The sequence below is a fragment of the Peromyscus eremicus genome, chromosome 8a (genome assembly GCF_949786415.1).
Source record: "Peromyscus eremicus chromosome 8a, PerEre_H2_v1, whole genome shotgun sequence".
NCBI classification, from domain to species: Eukaryota; Metazoa; Chordata; class Mammalia; order Rodentia; family Cricetidae; genus Peromyscus; species Peromyscus eremicus.
Window position 1 is genome coordinate 87,064,863 of NC_081423.1, and position 17,749 is coordinate 87,082,611.

A 17,749-nucleotide genomic window follows, 5' to 3' on the forward strand; every position below is an offset into this window, starting at 1 on the left:
CATGCTCTCGGTTAAGCAGGGACAGAGCACAGGGCATGCTCTCGGTTAAGCAGGGACAGAGCACAGGGCATGCTCTCGGTTAAGCAGCGGTGAGAAAGAAAGGGTAGTTATAAGGGCCTTAAGAATTAACCAGAAAGATGGGAAAAAAATCAAGAGGTAGCTGTATTAACAAAGGAAAGTGAAGTCAGTTTGAAGGAGGGAAGTATTAAATTAGACAAGAATTAGGAAGTACTCACTAGCTTGGTGGTAAGTAGTTAACTGGTAGACTTGGTAAGAACAGGTTTAGTGGTGGTTGATGGAAACTAGCCACTGGTAGTTGGAGCTATAAATGAAGATATGAATAAAACCATTCCTTTCTAGAAATTAGCCTGTGATAGAAAGGGAAGGGATAGAGTAGTAGTTAGGAGGAACGCAGGCTGAAGGGAAGTATTTTAAGGAAAGTAAACAATGAACTGGTTTTGACGTGAGTGGGGTTTGAGTAGATGCATGGTGGGTAGCATTCTGGACAAAAGTCCACAGTGCAGAAAACTATATAACATGCTCTAAGGGGGCAATAAGCAAACTGATGTAGCTCACTGTGGATATCCATCATGTTTCTTAACTATTAATTTAATCTTTGTGCTGCCTTTCTCTTTATAGAAAATGGAGACATTTCCCAAAGGACTGCTCTTTTAGCATTGAAGAGCAATAAGCGTCTACAGGATTTTAGAGGTGAGGATAATTGAGAAGCTTTGTGTACATTTAGAATTTAGAAAAAGAGCCATCATTGTTGAAAGGGATTGTCTATTTACACACAAATATAGCTAATATTTTATCTTATTGAATATATGGAACACAGTAGTGTAAGGGCTTAGATGAAGGTGAGCTTCTTATGTGCATGTAAGTTGGGTTTAACATTGCTTATTAATCTCTTTCTTCCTTCCCTCCCTCCCTCCCTCCTTCCTTCTTTCCTCCCTCCTTCCCTCCCTTTCCTTCTTTCCTTTCTTTTTAGTAGTATGGGGAACTGAATCTATACCCCAGTCCTATTTATTAATTCTTGTGTGTGTGTGTGTGTGTGTGTGTGTGTGTGTGTGTGTGTGTATGTGTGTGTGTATACACACATGTGAATGTGCATGTGCAGAACCAGAGATCAACATTGGGTATTTCCCTCAACCTCTCTTTACCTTATTTTTTGAGACTGGGTCTCCTTCACTGAACCTAGAGTTCATTGATCTAGCTAGACTGGCTGCCCAATAAGCTCTAAGGATCCTCCTGGCCCCTCCCATTCCTACCTGCATATACACGTGTCTGCTTTTTATATGGGTGCTCAGGTTCACATGCTTTTTTGGCAAGCATGTTACTTATTAACCATCTACCCACTACTTTACTATTAATTCTTAGTTTCCTGTTTATTGTAGTTTTATTTATTATTTATTACTTAGTTTCAGGCCTTAACTTAGATCTTTCATTCATTCATTCCGAATTGATGTTTGTATATTCTCAGAGATAGACTTCTAGCTTCATTCTTAAGCATTAATTTTTTTTGGAGGCAATGTGATTTTCCCAGAACCACTCACTGAGGAGACTTTTCTTAGCACATCTTTAGCAGCTTTGTTGAAGATAGTTCATATTTTCTCGACTGTTCTTGGACAAGCTACTTAAAGTACAGTACATACATATACAACTAACTATACAGGTCATAGCACCTGCCCTAAATATTCCACAGGGATTTTTTTTTTTTTTTTTGTTTTTCGAGACAGGGTTTCTCTGTGTAGCTTTGCGCCTTTCCTGGAACTCGCTTTGGAGACCAGGCTGACCTCGAACTCACAGAGATCCGCCTGGCTTTGCCTCCCGAGTGCTGGGATTAAAGGCGTGCGCCACCACTGCCCGGCGGGATTTTTTTTTTACATTTATTTCCTTTATTTGGCACTTGTATCCTTTGAATTTATTAATACATTATTTATACCAATTATTACTATAATAGCCCCTATTAAAGTGTTTGTTTTTAAATAGAATGGAGACAGGTAAATGAGAGTAAATTCCCCTTTACATTAACATTAGTTTCCAATTATTAGCTGAAGTTTAATTTCTTCTTTGAGTTTGTCTTACATTTGGTTCTATTTCATGTATATTAAGTGAAGATTAAATACATATTTAGAGCAAGTAACTACTTAATGCATATTGAACTGGGTTATTGTGTCGCTAAATGAAAGAATGCAACTGTCCATACTAACTTTTGAATTAGAGTTTAAAGTTTGTTATTTAGAATTTAATTGTATCTAAATTGAAAATATTTCCTTTTGATAGAGGCTAATGAACTTGCAAAGGCTCTGAGCAAACTCACCAGTGGAAAAATTAGTATCGATGATATGAGACTTATTTCCAAAGGCCTGGGACTTCATGTTCCAGATGAAGAATTACAGAAGTTGGAATCAAACATTTCTGTTGATAGTATGTACTTCCTTTTCAGAGTCATCTATCATCTATCTATCGATGGATTGATCTATCTATCTATCTATCTATCTATCTATCTATCTATCTATCTATCTATCTATTGTTTTCCAAGACAGGGTTTCTCTGTCTTGGAACTTACTCTGTAGACCAGGCTGCCCTTGAACTCACAGATCCACCTGCCATTCAAGTCTTGGAATTAAAGGCGTGCACCACCACTGCCTGGCCAGAATCATTTATTAAAAGTCCACATAAAGCTGTATTTAGTTTCACTCATAAATCCATGGAGCTGGGTGATTCAGAATTAGTTGTAATAAGTTCAGCAACAGTTGATTTTCCCTTGCCAACTGGATGGAACTTTTTTTTTCTTTTTCCTTATACTGAGCATTCTAGGGAAATATAATCTTCCCTTCTCCTCCCATCTCTTTACCTTTTGAGACTTAAATAACAGGTTACCACTGGTAGAGTCTGTGAAGCTATATCAATCCCATGAAATAAATCCAATTTGATTTCTCCAGAATCCTCAAAGAGTTAGGTTGGTAATTTTCAATTCCTGCCATCATTTGCTTACCTTACATGGAGGCCTGGTGGTGCTGGTTTCTCCTTAGGTTCCAAGTAAATGACTGACTAAAACAAAGGACTGTATACATTCTTGTCTGATATGTATATGCATTTTAGGTAGAGTCTTCTTTAGATACTGTGGTTGAGTTTCATGTCCAGTAATTACTTTCTGGTGGGTGAATTATCACCATGAAAGTGTAATCATTATGTGGGACTTGTAATGCCAAAAACCAGAGACTATAAAATCTGGGAGAAGCATTCCAAAGCAACCACTGTAGTTGGTTTAAGGTAAAACTCATGTAAAATGCTCATCAGCTCTCCCAAAGAAAGACTTTAAGAGCTACTCTAACCAGATTGCTTTTCAGTCATTCTGAGTTTATGTATCCCAGAACCAGAGTTAGAAAGTCGCAGGAATAGCTTTAGTTTTGGGAGTTAAGTAAACATGCATAACTGTTAACCAAAAGCCGCCCATTCTTTCATTTCATTTTCAGAGGAGGGGAATGTGGATTTAAAAGATTGGCTGACTAAGTTGAAAGAAACACCATATTTCACTAAAAGTTCAAGTAAGTGGGAATTCTTAAAAGACAGCTTGGGAGGAATAGATTCATTTCCATTACTGCATTTGTAAAGTTTCTAGTCTTATTAAGCAACACACATTTATACAGCAAATATGCTTTGGCTCTGGAGTCAACAGGGATCCAGTCATGAGCTTTTCTTGATTTATGTTTTCTGTGTCACTAAAGAAACAGTAAATACCCCAAATCTATCTGGATGATTCATCTTTCTGTCCAAGTTTGTGATACAAGATGGCTGCCCAGTTGGCTATTTTACTGGATTTTACTGAAATCCTGGGGGAGTGAACCTATTGTTCCCTCCTCTTTTTCATCCCATTAGCTCTTTATTAAAAGAAGATTTTATTATGAGTTTCACTGTTGAAAAATATAGGAATAAGGGAAAGTACTAAAACTTAAGAGAATTCTCTCATGAGTGTCTTCCCATTAATCCACTACCCCCAATGGAACATTGGATATAATCTGGCTTTGATATATTTAGTTAACTACTGTCTCCATTTTAAAGAGATATCTTTGTAACTTTTGAATTGTCAAAGTTTAATTGAAACTAGGTTATAAATCTACAACTATTCTGGACTCCCTGGGTCTGCTTGGAGTAGTCCATATCTTGAGAAGTGTTGAGGTAGTTTAATGTTTAGTCTTTGTCTTTCTGAACTTGAAGCAGAACTGCATTCAAGGTTCAATTTGGATAGCTACAAAAGTAAATTCATCTTCAGATCCAGGATTTGGGATGTATTCAAAAGTCTATGTATTTTACCCTTGATCCTTCAGAATAGGGCTGATAAGATATATTTTATAGGTGCATTGTTCATAAACTTCTTACAGAGTTAGTGTTTATGAAATGATGGTTACAGAGCTTAAGAGTTTTTTTATTTGGAAATAATTTATACATATAATTTCAAAAGTAAATATTACATTTTTATCAACATATTAATGCCATCTTATGTGATATTTTTGTGTATTGAAGCATGTGAGCAATTCACTTCAAGGAAAATAAATACTTGAGGGTAGTCGAACTATGACTAGGTTTTCGGTTTTAAATTACATTTCATTTACTTATTTGCATGCATGTATGTATGGGCATAATGTATGTTTGAAGGTCAGAGGACAATGTATAGGAATCAGTTCTCCCCTTTAACCATGAGGGTCTGGGGGATAGAATTCAGGTTGTCAGACTTGGCAGCAAGTGCCTTTACCCACTGTGCAGCTCACTAGCCATCAGTTTTCCAATTTCTGGCAAGTGAGTTACTTTGGGAAATCTTGAAGAGTGTAAGTAGATATTCTGAGATTGCTCTTTACATAATATTATTTCTTCAAACTTCATTTAAAATTTTTATTAGATGTTCAAGGAAATTAGCATACAAAGTAATAAGCTTCACTAATGGAATTTTCATAAATACTTAGTTCTTATTGCTCTTCATCTATTCTCCTCTCTAATTTTCTGTATCTCCTCTTTGCTGACTCCTCCCTTCCTCCAACATCTCCCTTTCTGTGTTTATGATACATGTATTCTATTACTCCTTTCTTCTTCCCCATTCCTTAAGATTTCTTTTGCCCCTCTCATGGTCTCCTTTCTTCTTTCATGACTTACATACCAATATACCATATATACATATGCACACACACACACATATATATATATAAGTATATATATGTGTGTATATGTATATATGGCATGTGTGTGTATATATTATTAACTCTCAAATTTAAATATCTACAATGACTAAGTTATCATAGTGGTTAATGTTTTGCCTATAAATTAAATACTTTGGCCTTTAAACTTGACTTCACAATTAATAACTGTATTTAGGGACAGAACAGTCTTTCCAAAACTGTTTTCATTTCTTACTTCATAAGTCAAGGGAAATTTGATAGTGACTTTCCCACTTGAGGGGTGGTTTAAATTAGGAGATGTTACATGCAAAACACTTCTCAAGGTTTAGCAAGGTCAGGCTGCAATAAATAATAGACATGATGGTTATTATTCAGGATACTTCAAGTGTTTTTGAAATTTCCTACATTGTGTATTTTTTTGCACCTAGAAATGCAAGGTCCCTTGAAAACTCTGGCCTCCATTAGGAGAAATGAGGCAAGTTCTGATGATGTACTCTCCATTTTGAAAAATATGGGAATTGTGTTACCCCAAGATGTGATTGAGACAGCCCTGAACAACGTGACACCCAGGGGTAAGTACTTAATATTCTAAGTACCTTTACTCAGTAAAATGAGTCGTCTTGAACTTTCCAAGTCCGCAAAGGTGTGTTTGCATCATGGGTTAGCCTAGGTTTCTTCTACCTACCACCTAAGGAGATTCCAGTTACTATTATCTATGGTCTAATTATTTTCAGCAATGCCTTGCAAAGCAGGATATGCAGGGTTAGTGTATATCTATCTGAATGATACCATGAGTCTGTCTGTCTGACTGGTTTTATCTCCAGACTTCACAGCCAAGCCTATAAAGTATTTTCCAGTGGAGCAGTTACTACAGTTGCCTGTTTGCTTTCTCTTGTCATTGACTTTCCTCCTGTTCTCTGATATTTTTCCTTTTAGAGAATGGGACATTGGATTTAGTAGAGTTTCTGAACCATTTGATCAAGTCACAACTTTCATCTGCCCCTGAAAGTAAGTTGGGTTTTTTTTCCCATTGAATGGAGATAGGTAATAACATGTTGTAGGTCTCTTGCAAAAATCTCAGAGGGCCTTTTCAGATGATTATAAGCTCAGTTAACACCATGAAAGGCTCAATTTTTAATGCCTTTGTGCCATACATGTTTAATCTGTAGCACAACTTAAAATACCAGCATAACAGGAGGCTGTTAGTTAGCTCTTCTTTCTAGTCTGGACACCAGAATCTTGATGACTGCAGTTTTTCACTAAGGGCCTCATGAAGGTAAAAGTAACATTAGTTAAAATGAATGAACCAGACCTAGAATTAAATTGCTTGGTTGTAACCAAAGTATACTTTTGACATTTTAATTTATTTCTTTGGTTAGTTTTTTGAATGTGCCTCTTTTTTTTCTGTTTTTTGTTTTGTTTTGTTTTCCGATGAGCTCCTGGTTCTCATGCCTACAGTAATAGTGGGATGAATAATTTTTACTTTAAGCTGCAATTATGTCCCTTTCACACTGCTTATCAGGGGCTTAATGTTTACTTATTTGGTTATTGCTTATGACTTTGGATAGACACGCACGCGCATGTGCACAAATATATATAAATCCAACATTCTGAGTCCTTGTTTGTTGTTTGAGTGTGTATGGTTTCAAGGCTGACTAGTCTGCATTGGATAATCATTTAGGGCACTCATCCCTGGAAGAGGCTAATTCTTCCAACAGTCAGCAGTTCCCTGTAGTTCTTTGTGTAGGGGTGGGACCCTGTGAAATTTTACTCCCTCCGTGTTAACATTCATTGATATTGCATGCATTTTTAAATTGTGAGCAATCTTCTGTGTTGGAATTAAAAATATAAGGAATCAGTTTTAAAGGGGATTGAGTTAATAAAGTTTCTACATTGGAACACTCACTCATTCTGGTGCCTGAGTGAGAAATGGATTGGAAAATAATTAGACTGAAGGCAGTCTTCAGCTGGAGCTTGGGAAATGAGAAATCAAAATAGAAATGCTCTCTTTTTCTTTGCTCCTCCCTGAACTTTTTCTGTGGGAATTGGAGGATAGGGAAATAATGTTTATCCCTAGCAACCCCCAGCAGATCACTGGGTAAATGGGCAACTTTGCCCCTTGGCTTGACTTGCCAGCTGCTTGGTAGAACTATTACTTACATTTTAAATCTAGTTTCTTATTTTACTTGCTAATAAAGAGACAGAAATGATGGGATAAGATATAGGAAGGAATCTGTAGGTAAATGAAGAGTTAATTAGTTAACTAGCTAACTAATGAAATAACTGCCTAATATCTAGCCAGTGTTGGATGTTATGCTATGGGTAAGAATGAGTAAAATTTAATTGAAAGATTTTATTGGATTTATTCATTTTATATATGAATTTTTCCTGCATGTATGTAAGAACACCACATATGTGCTTGGTACCCTTGAAAGTCTAAAGAGGGCATCAAATCCCCTGGAAACTAAGGTTATGGACGATTGTCAACCCCTATGTGGGTTCTGGGAATCGAACTTAGGTTCTCTGCAAGAGCAACAAGTGCTTTTAACCACCGAGCCATCTTTCCAACTCCAAAATTAAAATTTTAGACTAATAATGCTATCTGTGACAATATTCTTTTAATATATTTTAAACAATATATATACACTTTTAATATATTTTAAACTATATATATAAACTTTTGGCAAAACATAGAAACAACACATTTATTTAAAATACCCATTTTATTCTTAAATACTAGTTTCATAGTTGGTTTTACATGTAAATTTGTCACTAGATGCTTATTTATTAGACCTTTCATTTCTGTTGGCTATTCTATGTCGGAGATAATAATGATGCTATGTTTTTAAAGCAACATGCCGTTTGTGATATTTTAGATCTTGGCAAAATAGAACCAATAAAAATGAGAGATGTTAATGAAAACTAACTTTAGTAATTGTTTATTTACTAAGTAAAGACTATAACTTTAGGACTTTAAGGAAAGATGCTTCTAGACTTAGCTGTTTTCTATTGTCACAATGAATTAGACAAGATATTATACTGAATTAAACATTTTCCTTTTACTGTTTTTACAGTTCTGGGGGTTGAACTCAGGACCTTGCTCATGCTAAGCAACTACTCTGCTACTGAACTACGTCTCTAGACATTTATTTTACTTTATGATGATTCATGTTATAAAGTATAACAGACACCCAGCCACAGTTTTCTTGTATCTCAAACAGTATGTAGGACTCACATAGAATCCTACTTTTATGTGATTTCATATCTTCCTTAATTCTATCATGTCATGTTTCCTTAGGAGAAAAGATTGATGCCAGTACTGTAGATGAAGTTTTGAAAGACATGGACCTAACACTCAATGGAGAGGAGGAGCAGATTCTGTTTGAACACTTTCCAGCTCCTGGTGAGGCTTTAAACCACTCATAGTAGTTAACACTATTGAGTTTATTTGTTCTGAGTTTCCCCTGGGGAGTTTCTCATACCAATTAAGTCACCTAAGCTAGCTCTTTTCAAAAGCAATCATTACAGAATCATAGAAGTCTTGATAGGTTGAGATGTTGTAAATTTAGATGTGAGTAACTGCTTCATTCTACCACCAGGTGAGAATTACTCCCAAAAGCACAGCTTTTAAAAGGCTATCCCTCTCTTCAACATCCCTCCAGTGGTTATCAGCTTTACCTTAAGGTCTTTGATCCATTTTGAACTAATTTTTGTATAGGGGGAGAGGTGGAGAGATGGTGTCTTCTAGATGTGAATATCCAGTTTCTCTTGCACCAGTTGCCACTTGATAAGGAGGGGATAGCTTTTCCAATGTGTGTTTTTCGGCACCATTGTCAAGAATCAAATGGATATAGCTTCTTCAGCCTATTTTTATTCTATTGGCCATGCATCTGGATTTTTGCCAGTACCATGCTATTTTTTTAAAATATAGTTGTTTTTTTTGTTTTTTTTTTCGAGACAAGGTTTCTCTGTGTAGCCTTGCGCCTTTTCTGGAACTCACTTGGTAGCCCAGGCCGGCCTCAAACTCACAGAGATCCACCTGGTTCTGCCTGCTGAGTGCTGGGATTAAAGGCATGCACCACCATCACCCGGCTTAAAATATAGTTTTATGGTATAGTTTAAAGTCAGAAATTAAGATACCTCCAGGATTGTTCTTTTTGCTCAGGGTTGTTCTCAGTTATCCAGAGTCTCTTGTGTTTCCATACAAATTTTAAGGCTGCTTTGTCCATTTCTGAGAAGAATGTCACTGGGTTGTTTGTTTTTTTTTTTTATAATGGTAACATTAAAACTGTAGATTGTTATTGTTTATATGGTATTTTTTTTACAATACTATCTCTGTTACTCTTATCAGTATGGGGGGTTTTCCCATCTTTTAGTATCTCCCATAGTTTCTCTCTTCAGTGCCTTATGGACTCACTGTAAAGGTCTTCAGTATCTTTGCTTAAGTTTTTGCCTAGGTGTGATTTTTATTGATTCTTAGTTCACAATATTGAACAGCTCTGAGAGAGTCTTTAAGGGACTCTCAATTTCCCCTTAAAATTTCACAAGCCATGCCTCCATCATCTGCCTCTATTCACAAGCCATGCCTCTATCATCTGCCTCTATTCACAAGCCATGCCTCCATCATCTGCCTCTATTCATAAGCCATGCCTCCATCATCTGCCTCTATTCACAAACCATGCCTCCATCATCTGCCTCTATTCATAAGTCATGCCTCCATCATCTGCCTCGATTCACAAACCATGCCTCCATCATCTGCCTCTATTCACAAGTCATGCCTCTATCATCTGCCTCTATTCACAAGCCATGCCTCCATCATCTGCCTCTATTCACAAGTCATGCCTCCATCATCTGCCTCTATTCACAAGCCATGCCTCCATCATCTGCTTCTATCTCAGCACTTTCCTTTCAAGTTTCCACAACCGCTCGGTAAGCTCTGAACACACGGTGGCTTTTTTAACTTAAAGTTCCAAAGTCCTTCCACAATTCTCCCCATATCAGCATTGTCAGGGTTGCCACAGCAGTCCACTCTCAGGTAACAATTTCTGTCTTAGTTAGGAATTTCTGTTGCTATGATAAAATACCAAGGCAAAAGCCACATAGTGAGGAAAAGTTCATTTCTGCTCACAACTCCCAGGTTATATTCCATGACTGAGGGAAGAAAGGGCAGGGACTCCAGTCAGAAACCTGGAGGTAGTAAATAAAGCAGAAACTATGGAGGGGTGCTGCTTACTGGCTTGCTCTTCATGGCTTGGTTGGCCTGCTTTCTTATACAACTCAAGACAGACTGCCTAAGGTTGGTAACACCTATGGTGGGATCAGCTAGGCTCCCCTACATCCATCATTAATCAAGAAAATACTCAACAGACTTTCCTATAGGACAATCTTATAGAGTTTTCTCAGTTGCGAGTCCCTCTTCCTAAATGACTCTAGCTTGTGTTAAATTGACATAAAACTGACAAACACATTGTATAATTCAGGTTTTTTTTCTACAAAGATAATTATCAGGAATGTATAGAGGCTGGAGAGTAATGTTAGTCTATACTGTCATGACTTGTAACTTTACAAATGAAATTCATATCCCAATAACTTATTTTTATAGACCTCCAAATGTGAAAATAGAAACAGACTACTACTGATTTTTCTGTCTCCATATATTCAGGCATATGCCTTTTTTTTGTGAAAAACTATTCTTCAAGGCTCTATAAGTCCCAAAGTCATGTATTACATCTAAAGACTAGATTAAAAGTTCAGCATATTAGATTGCACATTTCAATGTGATGTTATCATCATCATCATTATATCCAAACTTTAGGGAAAAGATGTATAGTGTTACTTTTCTTATTTACATTGGAACAATAGGTATAGACTGTGATTCCCTTATTTTCAAAAGTATTACAATATATACAATTTTATATTACAGTATAAAAATGTTTGCCATTTATTGAGGATGTACCATGTGGCAGGCATGGACTTAAGCACTTCGTTGCTTTTCAGTGCTCTGAGGCAGGTGCTGTTAGGTTTTCTGTTATAGAAATGGAGAGATGGAACTAGAAGAGAGGGAGAAATTCTAGAGAACATTATGCAAATGGCCAAACATTATTTTTTGAGTATTAGTGCTATATATATGACTTTACTTTATAGATGATGAAGAAGTGGATATGGAAACATTTATCGGGGCTGTGAAGATGCTCAAAGGTGAGCGACATTGATTGCCAATGAGACTGGTCAGAGCACTGAGCTCATTTCCATCTTCATTTATCTTGTTTCTTTTTATTGTATTGATTTGGTTCTTTTAATGTGTATGTTAATTATAACAAGTTTTATTATGATGATTTCATACATGCATATAACATACTTGGATCAGATTCACCATCTCTTTTACCCTGTCTTTTCTCCTTTTTCCTAATTCTCTTTTATTCCCTACAAGTCCTCCTTTTATGTCCTGTTCCTCTTTTTAAGTTCTATAAACTCCACATACAAGAGAAAACATGTGAGACTAATTTTTCTGAGTATAGCTTATTTTGCTTAATATGATGATATCTAGTTTCATCCATTTTACTCCAAATGGAAAAAAAAAGTCTTCTTTATTGCTAATAAAACTTAATGGTAAGCCAAGCAGTGGTGGCGCACGCCTTTAATCCCAGCACTCGGGAGGCAGAGTCAGGCGGATCTCTGTGAGTTCGAGGCCAGCCTGGACTACAGAGTGAGATCCAGGACAGGCACCAAAACTACACAGAGAAACCCTGTCTCAAAAAAACAAAAAACAATAAACAAAAAGCAAAAAAACCCCAAAAACAAACAAACAAAAAAAACCCAAACTTAATGGTGGAATAAAACTCCATTGTGCGTATCAATCACATTTCTCTCTATATCAATCCATCGATGGGCACTTGCTAGTTTTGTAACTTGGCTATTGCGAATAGCCACAATAAACATGGAGCCAATTATAACTGGCTTTAATTCTTTTGGATATATGCCTAGAAATATAAATCTGGACCATATGAAAGTTTTTGTGATTATTTTCCCCAAAAAATGCCATACTGAGTTCCATAGGGGCTAGAATAATTTACATCCCCACCAGGAATATATAAATATTTCATTCCCCCAGTTTCTTGCCAACATTTATTTTTTTAATATTTCTTTATAATAACTTCATTCTTTATTAAATTGGTTATGTTTACTATTTATTGAAGTGATTGAAAACAAGATGCAGGGGCTTGGAGAGATGGCTCAAGTCATGCGTGCAAGCAAAACACCTGTATTCATAAAATTTATAAAAAGAAAAAGAAAATTTAAAAATCTAAATGGCAAGCAAAGGCTAAAAATGAAAAGAAATCATCTTTTTTTTTTGCATCTTTCCAATATGGCTTTCCTTCAGAAAGCCACTTTTAAAAGCATCTGGCCTTAGTTCTTTCATAATCAATCTATAGCTTTAAATAATGTATTACTGTATGTTGATGTATTTGTAGTAGTGACTGCCAAGCCTCTTGCTGTCTGACTGACTCTCTTATATTCTTAAAAATCATTAAAGATCCTAAAGAGCTTTTGTTCATATAGGCTTTATCTACTAATATTTACCAAATTAGAATTAGGGAAATTTAAGACATTCCTATGATAATTTGTTTAAAAGTAACAATACCAATTACCTATGTACATAAATTGCATGCTTTTAATGAAAAATTTTTCTGAAAATTTAGTGAAAAGCACAATGTTTTATTCTTTTGTCAGTGTCTGATTAGATTACCATATCTTGAATTTGACACAGTAACAATGTAGTTGAAAGATATGACAAAAATGTGGCCTGACTGGTGGTGGAAATGTAAATTAGTCCAATCACTATAGTGCGCAGTATGGAAGTTCCAGGAACAGTTAGAACTAAAACTTCCCTGTGTTCCAGGCCATACCATGACTGGGTTCCTAGGTAAAAGAAAGCTTGCTATAAAAATGCCTGTATATCATGTTTATTATAGCACTAATCATAGCCACCAAATTATGGAATCAGTCATCGGTGGTTGAGTAGGTAAAAAGTGGGATTTTCCCAAATGAATGGAAACACATGAACTATGAACCAATGGCTGAGGAGCCCCCAACTGGCTTGATCTGTTTGGGAGGCATCCAGGCAGTGGGACCAGGTCCTGTACTCAGTGAATGAGTTGGCTGTTTGAAACCTGGGGCCTATACAGGGACACTTGGCTCGGCCTGGGAGGAGGGGACTGGACCTGCCTGGACTAAATCTGCCAGGTTGAGCTCAATCCTCACGGGAGTCTTTGCCCTGGAGGAGATGGGAATGGAGGGTGGGCTGGGGGGAAGGGCGGGGGGGGCGGGAGGGGGTAGAACAAGGGAATCCATGGCTGATATGTAAAATTAAATTAAATTATAAAATAAAAAAGAAAAAAAGAAAAAATACAGAAAAAAAAAGAAAACTGATTTTATCCACAAAAAAGTGGGATTTTCACATAATAAGCCTTATTAAGCCATAAAATGAAACAAAATCATGATTTTAGGAAAATGGATTGAATTTGAGGTCATCATGTGAGTGAAATAAGCCAGTCACAAAGTCAGGTGCTGCCATTTTCTCTGACACAGGCGCTGGGTGCCAGAGGAAGAGGGGACAGAAAACCCATTTAAATTGTGTTTAGGGGATTTGGGGAAGAGAATGAGAAGAGAAGCTGTCATCACTGCCAGATATTAGGCTTACTTATGAGACTACTTTTATGGGAGTAAATAATTCCTATTTTATGTGTTCATTTAATTGTAGCACAAATCTATTTTTTTTAATTACTGAATGATAAAAATGAAGGTTTATGTTGTTACTGTGATCTTATAAAACAGCCACAGAAAACTCAATGTATGGAATAGTTTAATAGTAACCAATTTAAGATTTGTTCTCAAACTGTTACTTTCAACTCAAATTTATATAGACCATATGTATAATTGTTTATGTTACTATGTAATACTCAGTTTTACTGTCCTTAGTCATTTACCAGGATCCCGTAAAGATCAATTCTGACGAGCTGTTTCTTCTTTGGCCCTTTATTCTATTGAACAATTCTCACCTTTTAGTTCTCTACAATAGTAAAGCATTGTGTATTCATGCATTGAAATCATGATAAAATTACATTTTTATCATTTGTTTTTCTATATTGTCAAAGTAAAAGTTGATGTTGCTAATCTGCACAACTTCCTGGATGATATGGGTGTTGAGCTTTCTGGTGAAGACTATGACGAACTAGTAAACCATCTCCCTGTCCATGGTGAGCATTTCAGTTATTGTGATGCCTTTCAAATATGACTTTCAGAATTAGTTATAAGGAATATTGATAGCACACAACTATATTTAATATTTGTTTCATTTATTATTTAGTTACCTTGAAAGTATAAAGACATGTCTGGTAGTAAAGGTAGGAATGTGTTTGTATATGTTTATTTATAATTTGGACATTTAAATAAATAATAAGATTGTTAAGCAGAAAGTACTTGGATCCTAGATGTTACAACTCAGAAGCACCATTGAGGTCATCAGGAAGCCTAACATAAGCAGAGAAAAGAAGACGGAAAGACATAGAGATAGGTAGAGAAATGGGAAACAAGCTCCATTGAAGCTTTGTAGATAGGTTACTAAGAACAACTGTATTGTAGAATTTATGACATTTAAAATATTTAGGTTAAATAGTCACAGCAGTAAATGAAATGTTCCTAGCACATGTTGTATAATAGTCTAGTTTTTAAAAGATTTATTTATTTATTTATTTATTTATTTATTTATTTATTTATTACGTATACAGTGTTCTGTGTGCATGTATGCCTGCACACCAGAAGAGGTTACCAGATCTCATTACAGATGGTTATGAGCCACCCTATGTTTGCTGGGAATTGAACTTAGGACCTCTGGAAGAGCAGCCAGGGCCCTTAACCTTTGAGCCATCTCTCCAGCCCCCCAGACTAATTATTTTACTTATTTCAAGAGTAAAAAAGTAATGAGGTCTGTAGTAAATATTAGTTATCCATATTCCTCTATGTTGAATTAGCAGTGTCAAAGTAAGTGTAAAAGAAGTAGGTCTAATTCTTGTGATTTATTTTTAGTTTGCTCATTTATTCCATGGCTATGCTAGGAGCTATACTAGGCTCAAGGAACACAAAGAAGAAATAAACCTATTTCCGCTAGCAAATAATGCATAATTTATTTGGAAGCAGGGTGGAAATATGAAGAAAATTACATAGTAAAGTTTGAAAAGTGACCCAATATTTTTTCGGAATGATGGGAAGGAAGGGGAAGTAGAAGGAAATACTGATTGCTTTCAGGTAACGGTAAGCAATTGAATCAGATGAGGAAGATTTTTTTTTTTTTTGCTTGTCTATTTTATGAAGTTAGAGCTATAGAAGTAGGCAAAGCTGTATCTTAGAAATTCTGTACTTCATCCTGCAGGTCATAGTGCAGAAGAGCTGCCAAAGGTTTTCTTGGTTGTGAATGACTTTATGTCTTGTCTTCTGTATTCAAAAAGTTACTGGACCAAGGACTATTGATTGTGATTTATGAACTATCTTAAATTCTAAGTACATTTTCACATACTTGTCAGAGTCAGATACCATGAAAGTATCTACACTATATTCACCTAAGTGTCTGTAGTGAACAAATGGATAAATATATGATAAATGTGCACAGTAGGCTACTATATTCAACCTTTGGGAAGGAATACATTCTGTCGTTTACAATAACACGATAGATCTGAAGGACAGCATTTAAAAGGATATAACCAGGCACAGAAAGACAAATACCACCTGATTTCACTTATATGTGGAATCCTTGTGTGCGTATATGCATGTGTATGTATTTCTCCTGCATTTTCCTTCTGTGTTTTTTCTATGTTTGTTTGCTTTATTTGGGTTTGTTTGTTTACTGGTCTGTTTGTTTTCTAAAGAGAAAAAGAAAAAAGACATGGAGTTGGATGGGTGGGGAGGTGGGGAAGATCTGAGAGGGGATGAGGGAGGGGAAACCATGCCCAGAATATACTGTATGAAAAAAATTACTTTCAACAAAAGGGGCTTATTTCAGCTAAAAGAAGTTAAACTCGTAGACAGAAATAGACAACAAAATAATAGTTAACAATATACTCAACATGTACTAGGATGATAAACTTAAAAAATAACCTTCAATTTGGCAAGAAAAATTAATTCAGGAGATCTGCCTTACCCATGGTAACCAAAATGAGTGACAGTGAATAGGTTGCTAAGAGAGGGCCAGTGAGATGGCTCAGTGGGCAATGGTAAATCAGATTTTGCAGATTTGCTCTTTATACCACCTTTGAGAGGTTACAGTGCTTTGGGTTTGAATTTCAGTTATCAGTACAGCTTTTGTTGAATCTTTGTATTTTTTCTCACAGTTGATAAGAAGATAAGTCAGCTTGAGCTGATAGATACCATCAAGACTTTTAAAAGTGAGTAATAGGCATGAAATTAAGATCTTAAGCCATTGTGATAATATTTTAATACTTGAATGTTATCTGTGATTATAAACACGCATATTCATAATATACAAACTTAGAGAATATGTAGAATAAATAAAAAGGACAAAAGAAAACCACTCAAACTTAAAAACCAAAGTAAAATATTACAATGTTCATCCTTCAGTACATTTTCTTTCATTCTCTTATATATTATGCATTGAAAATTTGACTGTGGGTTTTTTCTTTTCGTTCATACTATTTTGAGCTATAAAGTGATAACTACTTTATTGATGGATAGATAATTTATATCCATTGATATTGAGTTTCTTCTGCAGCAGAGAATCTATACAACTGTAGCATTGAACATCTTCTAAGATCCTTTTTAAATCTATTTCTAAATTATGTATTTACTCTGGCTTTCAGTTTTTTAGACCTGCATAGAAATGTTAATCTTATAAAGCCTCAATAATCACATTATTTTAGTAGCTGAATAACCAATTGGAACTCCAGAGAAATTGATTGAATTAGAGGGGGCAAATACCATTTCTAGGTTAGTTAATAACCAGTAGTCAAAATAGTTGAATTATTTTCTTCATGATGTGATTTATTGGTAGACAATTACAAATTTTAAAATTCACATTTTAAGACTTAGTTTTAGTCTTATCAGGTATAATTATGATCTTGAAGAGGATTAATGACATCTGGCCCTCTATATGACTTGGACTTTTTTTTTTTTTTTTGGTTTTTTCAAGACAGGGTTTCTCTGTGAAGTTGAGCTTGAACTCACAGAGATCCATCTGTCTCTGCCTCCCAAGTGCTGGGATTAAAGGCGTGCATCACCACCGCCCAGCTAAAGATTTATTTATTTATTATGTTTACAATGTTCTGCCTGCATGTATGCCTGCAGGCCAGAAGAGGGAACCAGATCTCATTACAGATAGTTGTGAGCCACCATGGGGTTGCTGGAAATTGAACTCAGGACCTCTGGGAGAACAGCCAGTGCTCTTAACCGCTGAGCCATCTCTCCAGGACATTTGTTTTGTATCAACTTTGAAAAGCATTTCATTGGACAGCCTTGCTTTGTACTTTGAAACCAGGAAGCAAATGTTCAGAAATAGAATGTAT

The 17,749-nt window shown here is 35.8% G+C and overlaps 1 protein-coding gene across 1 annotated transcript in view; it reads left to right on the plus strand.

The window, feature by feature from the left end:
- Positions 1–17,749, plus strand: part of Efcab13 (EF-hand calcium binding domain 13) — a 129,952-nt gene that overhangs the window by 97,036 nt on the left and 15,167 nt on the right. The window contains exons 32-40 of the mRNA XM_059270740.1: positions 640–711; positions 2,287–2,430; positions 3,483–3,554; positions 5,606–5,749; positions 6,114–6,185; positions 8,476–8,580; positions 11,322–11,375; positions 14,333–14,434; positions 16,562–16,615. Coding sequence (XP_059126723.1) covers positions 640–711; positions 2,287–2,430; positions 3,483–3,554; positions 5,606–5,749; positions 6,114–6,185; positions 8,476–8,580; positions 11,322–11,375; positions 14,333–14,434; positions 16,562–16,615 — 819 coding nt within the window. The remainder of the gene's footprint in view (positions 1–639; positions 712–2,286; positions 2,431–3,482; positions 3,555–5,605; positions 5,750–6,113; positions 6,186–8,475; positions 8,581–11,321; positions 11,376–14,332; positions 14,435–16,561; positions 16,616–17,749) is intronic.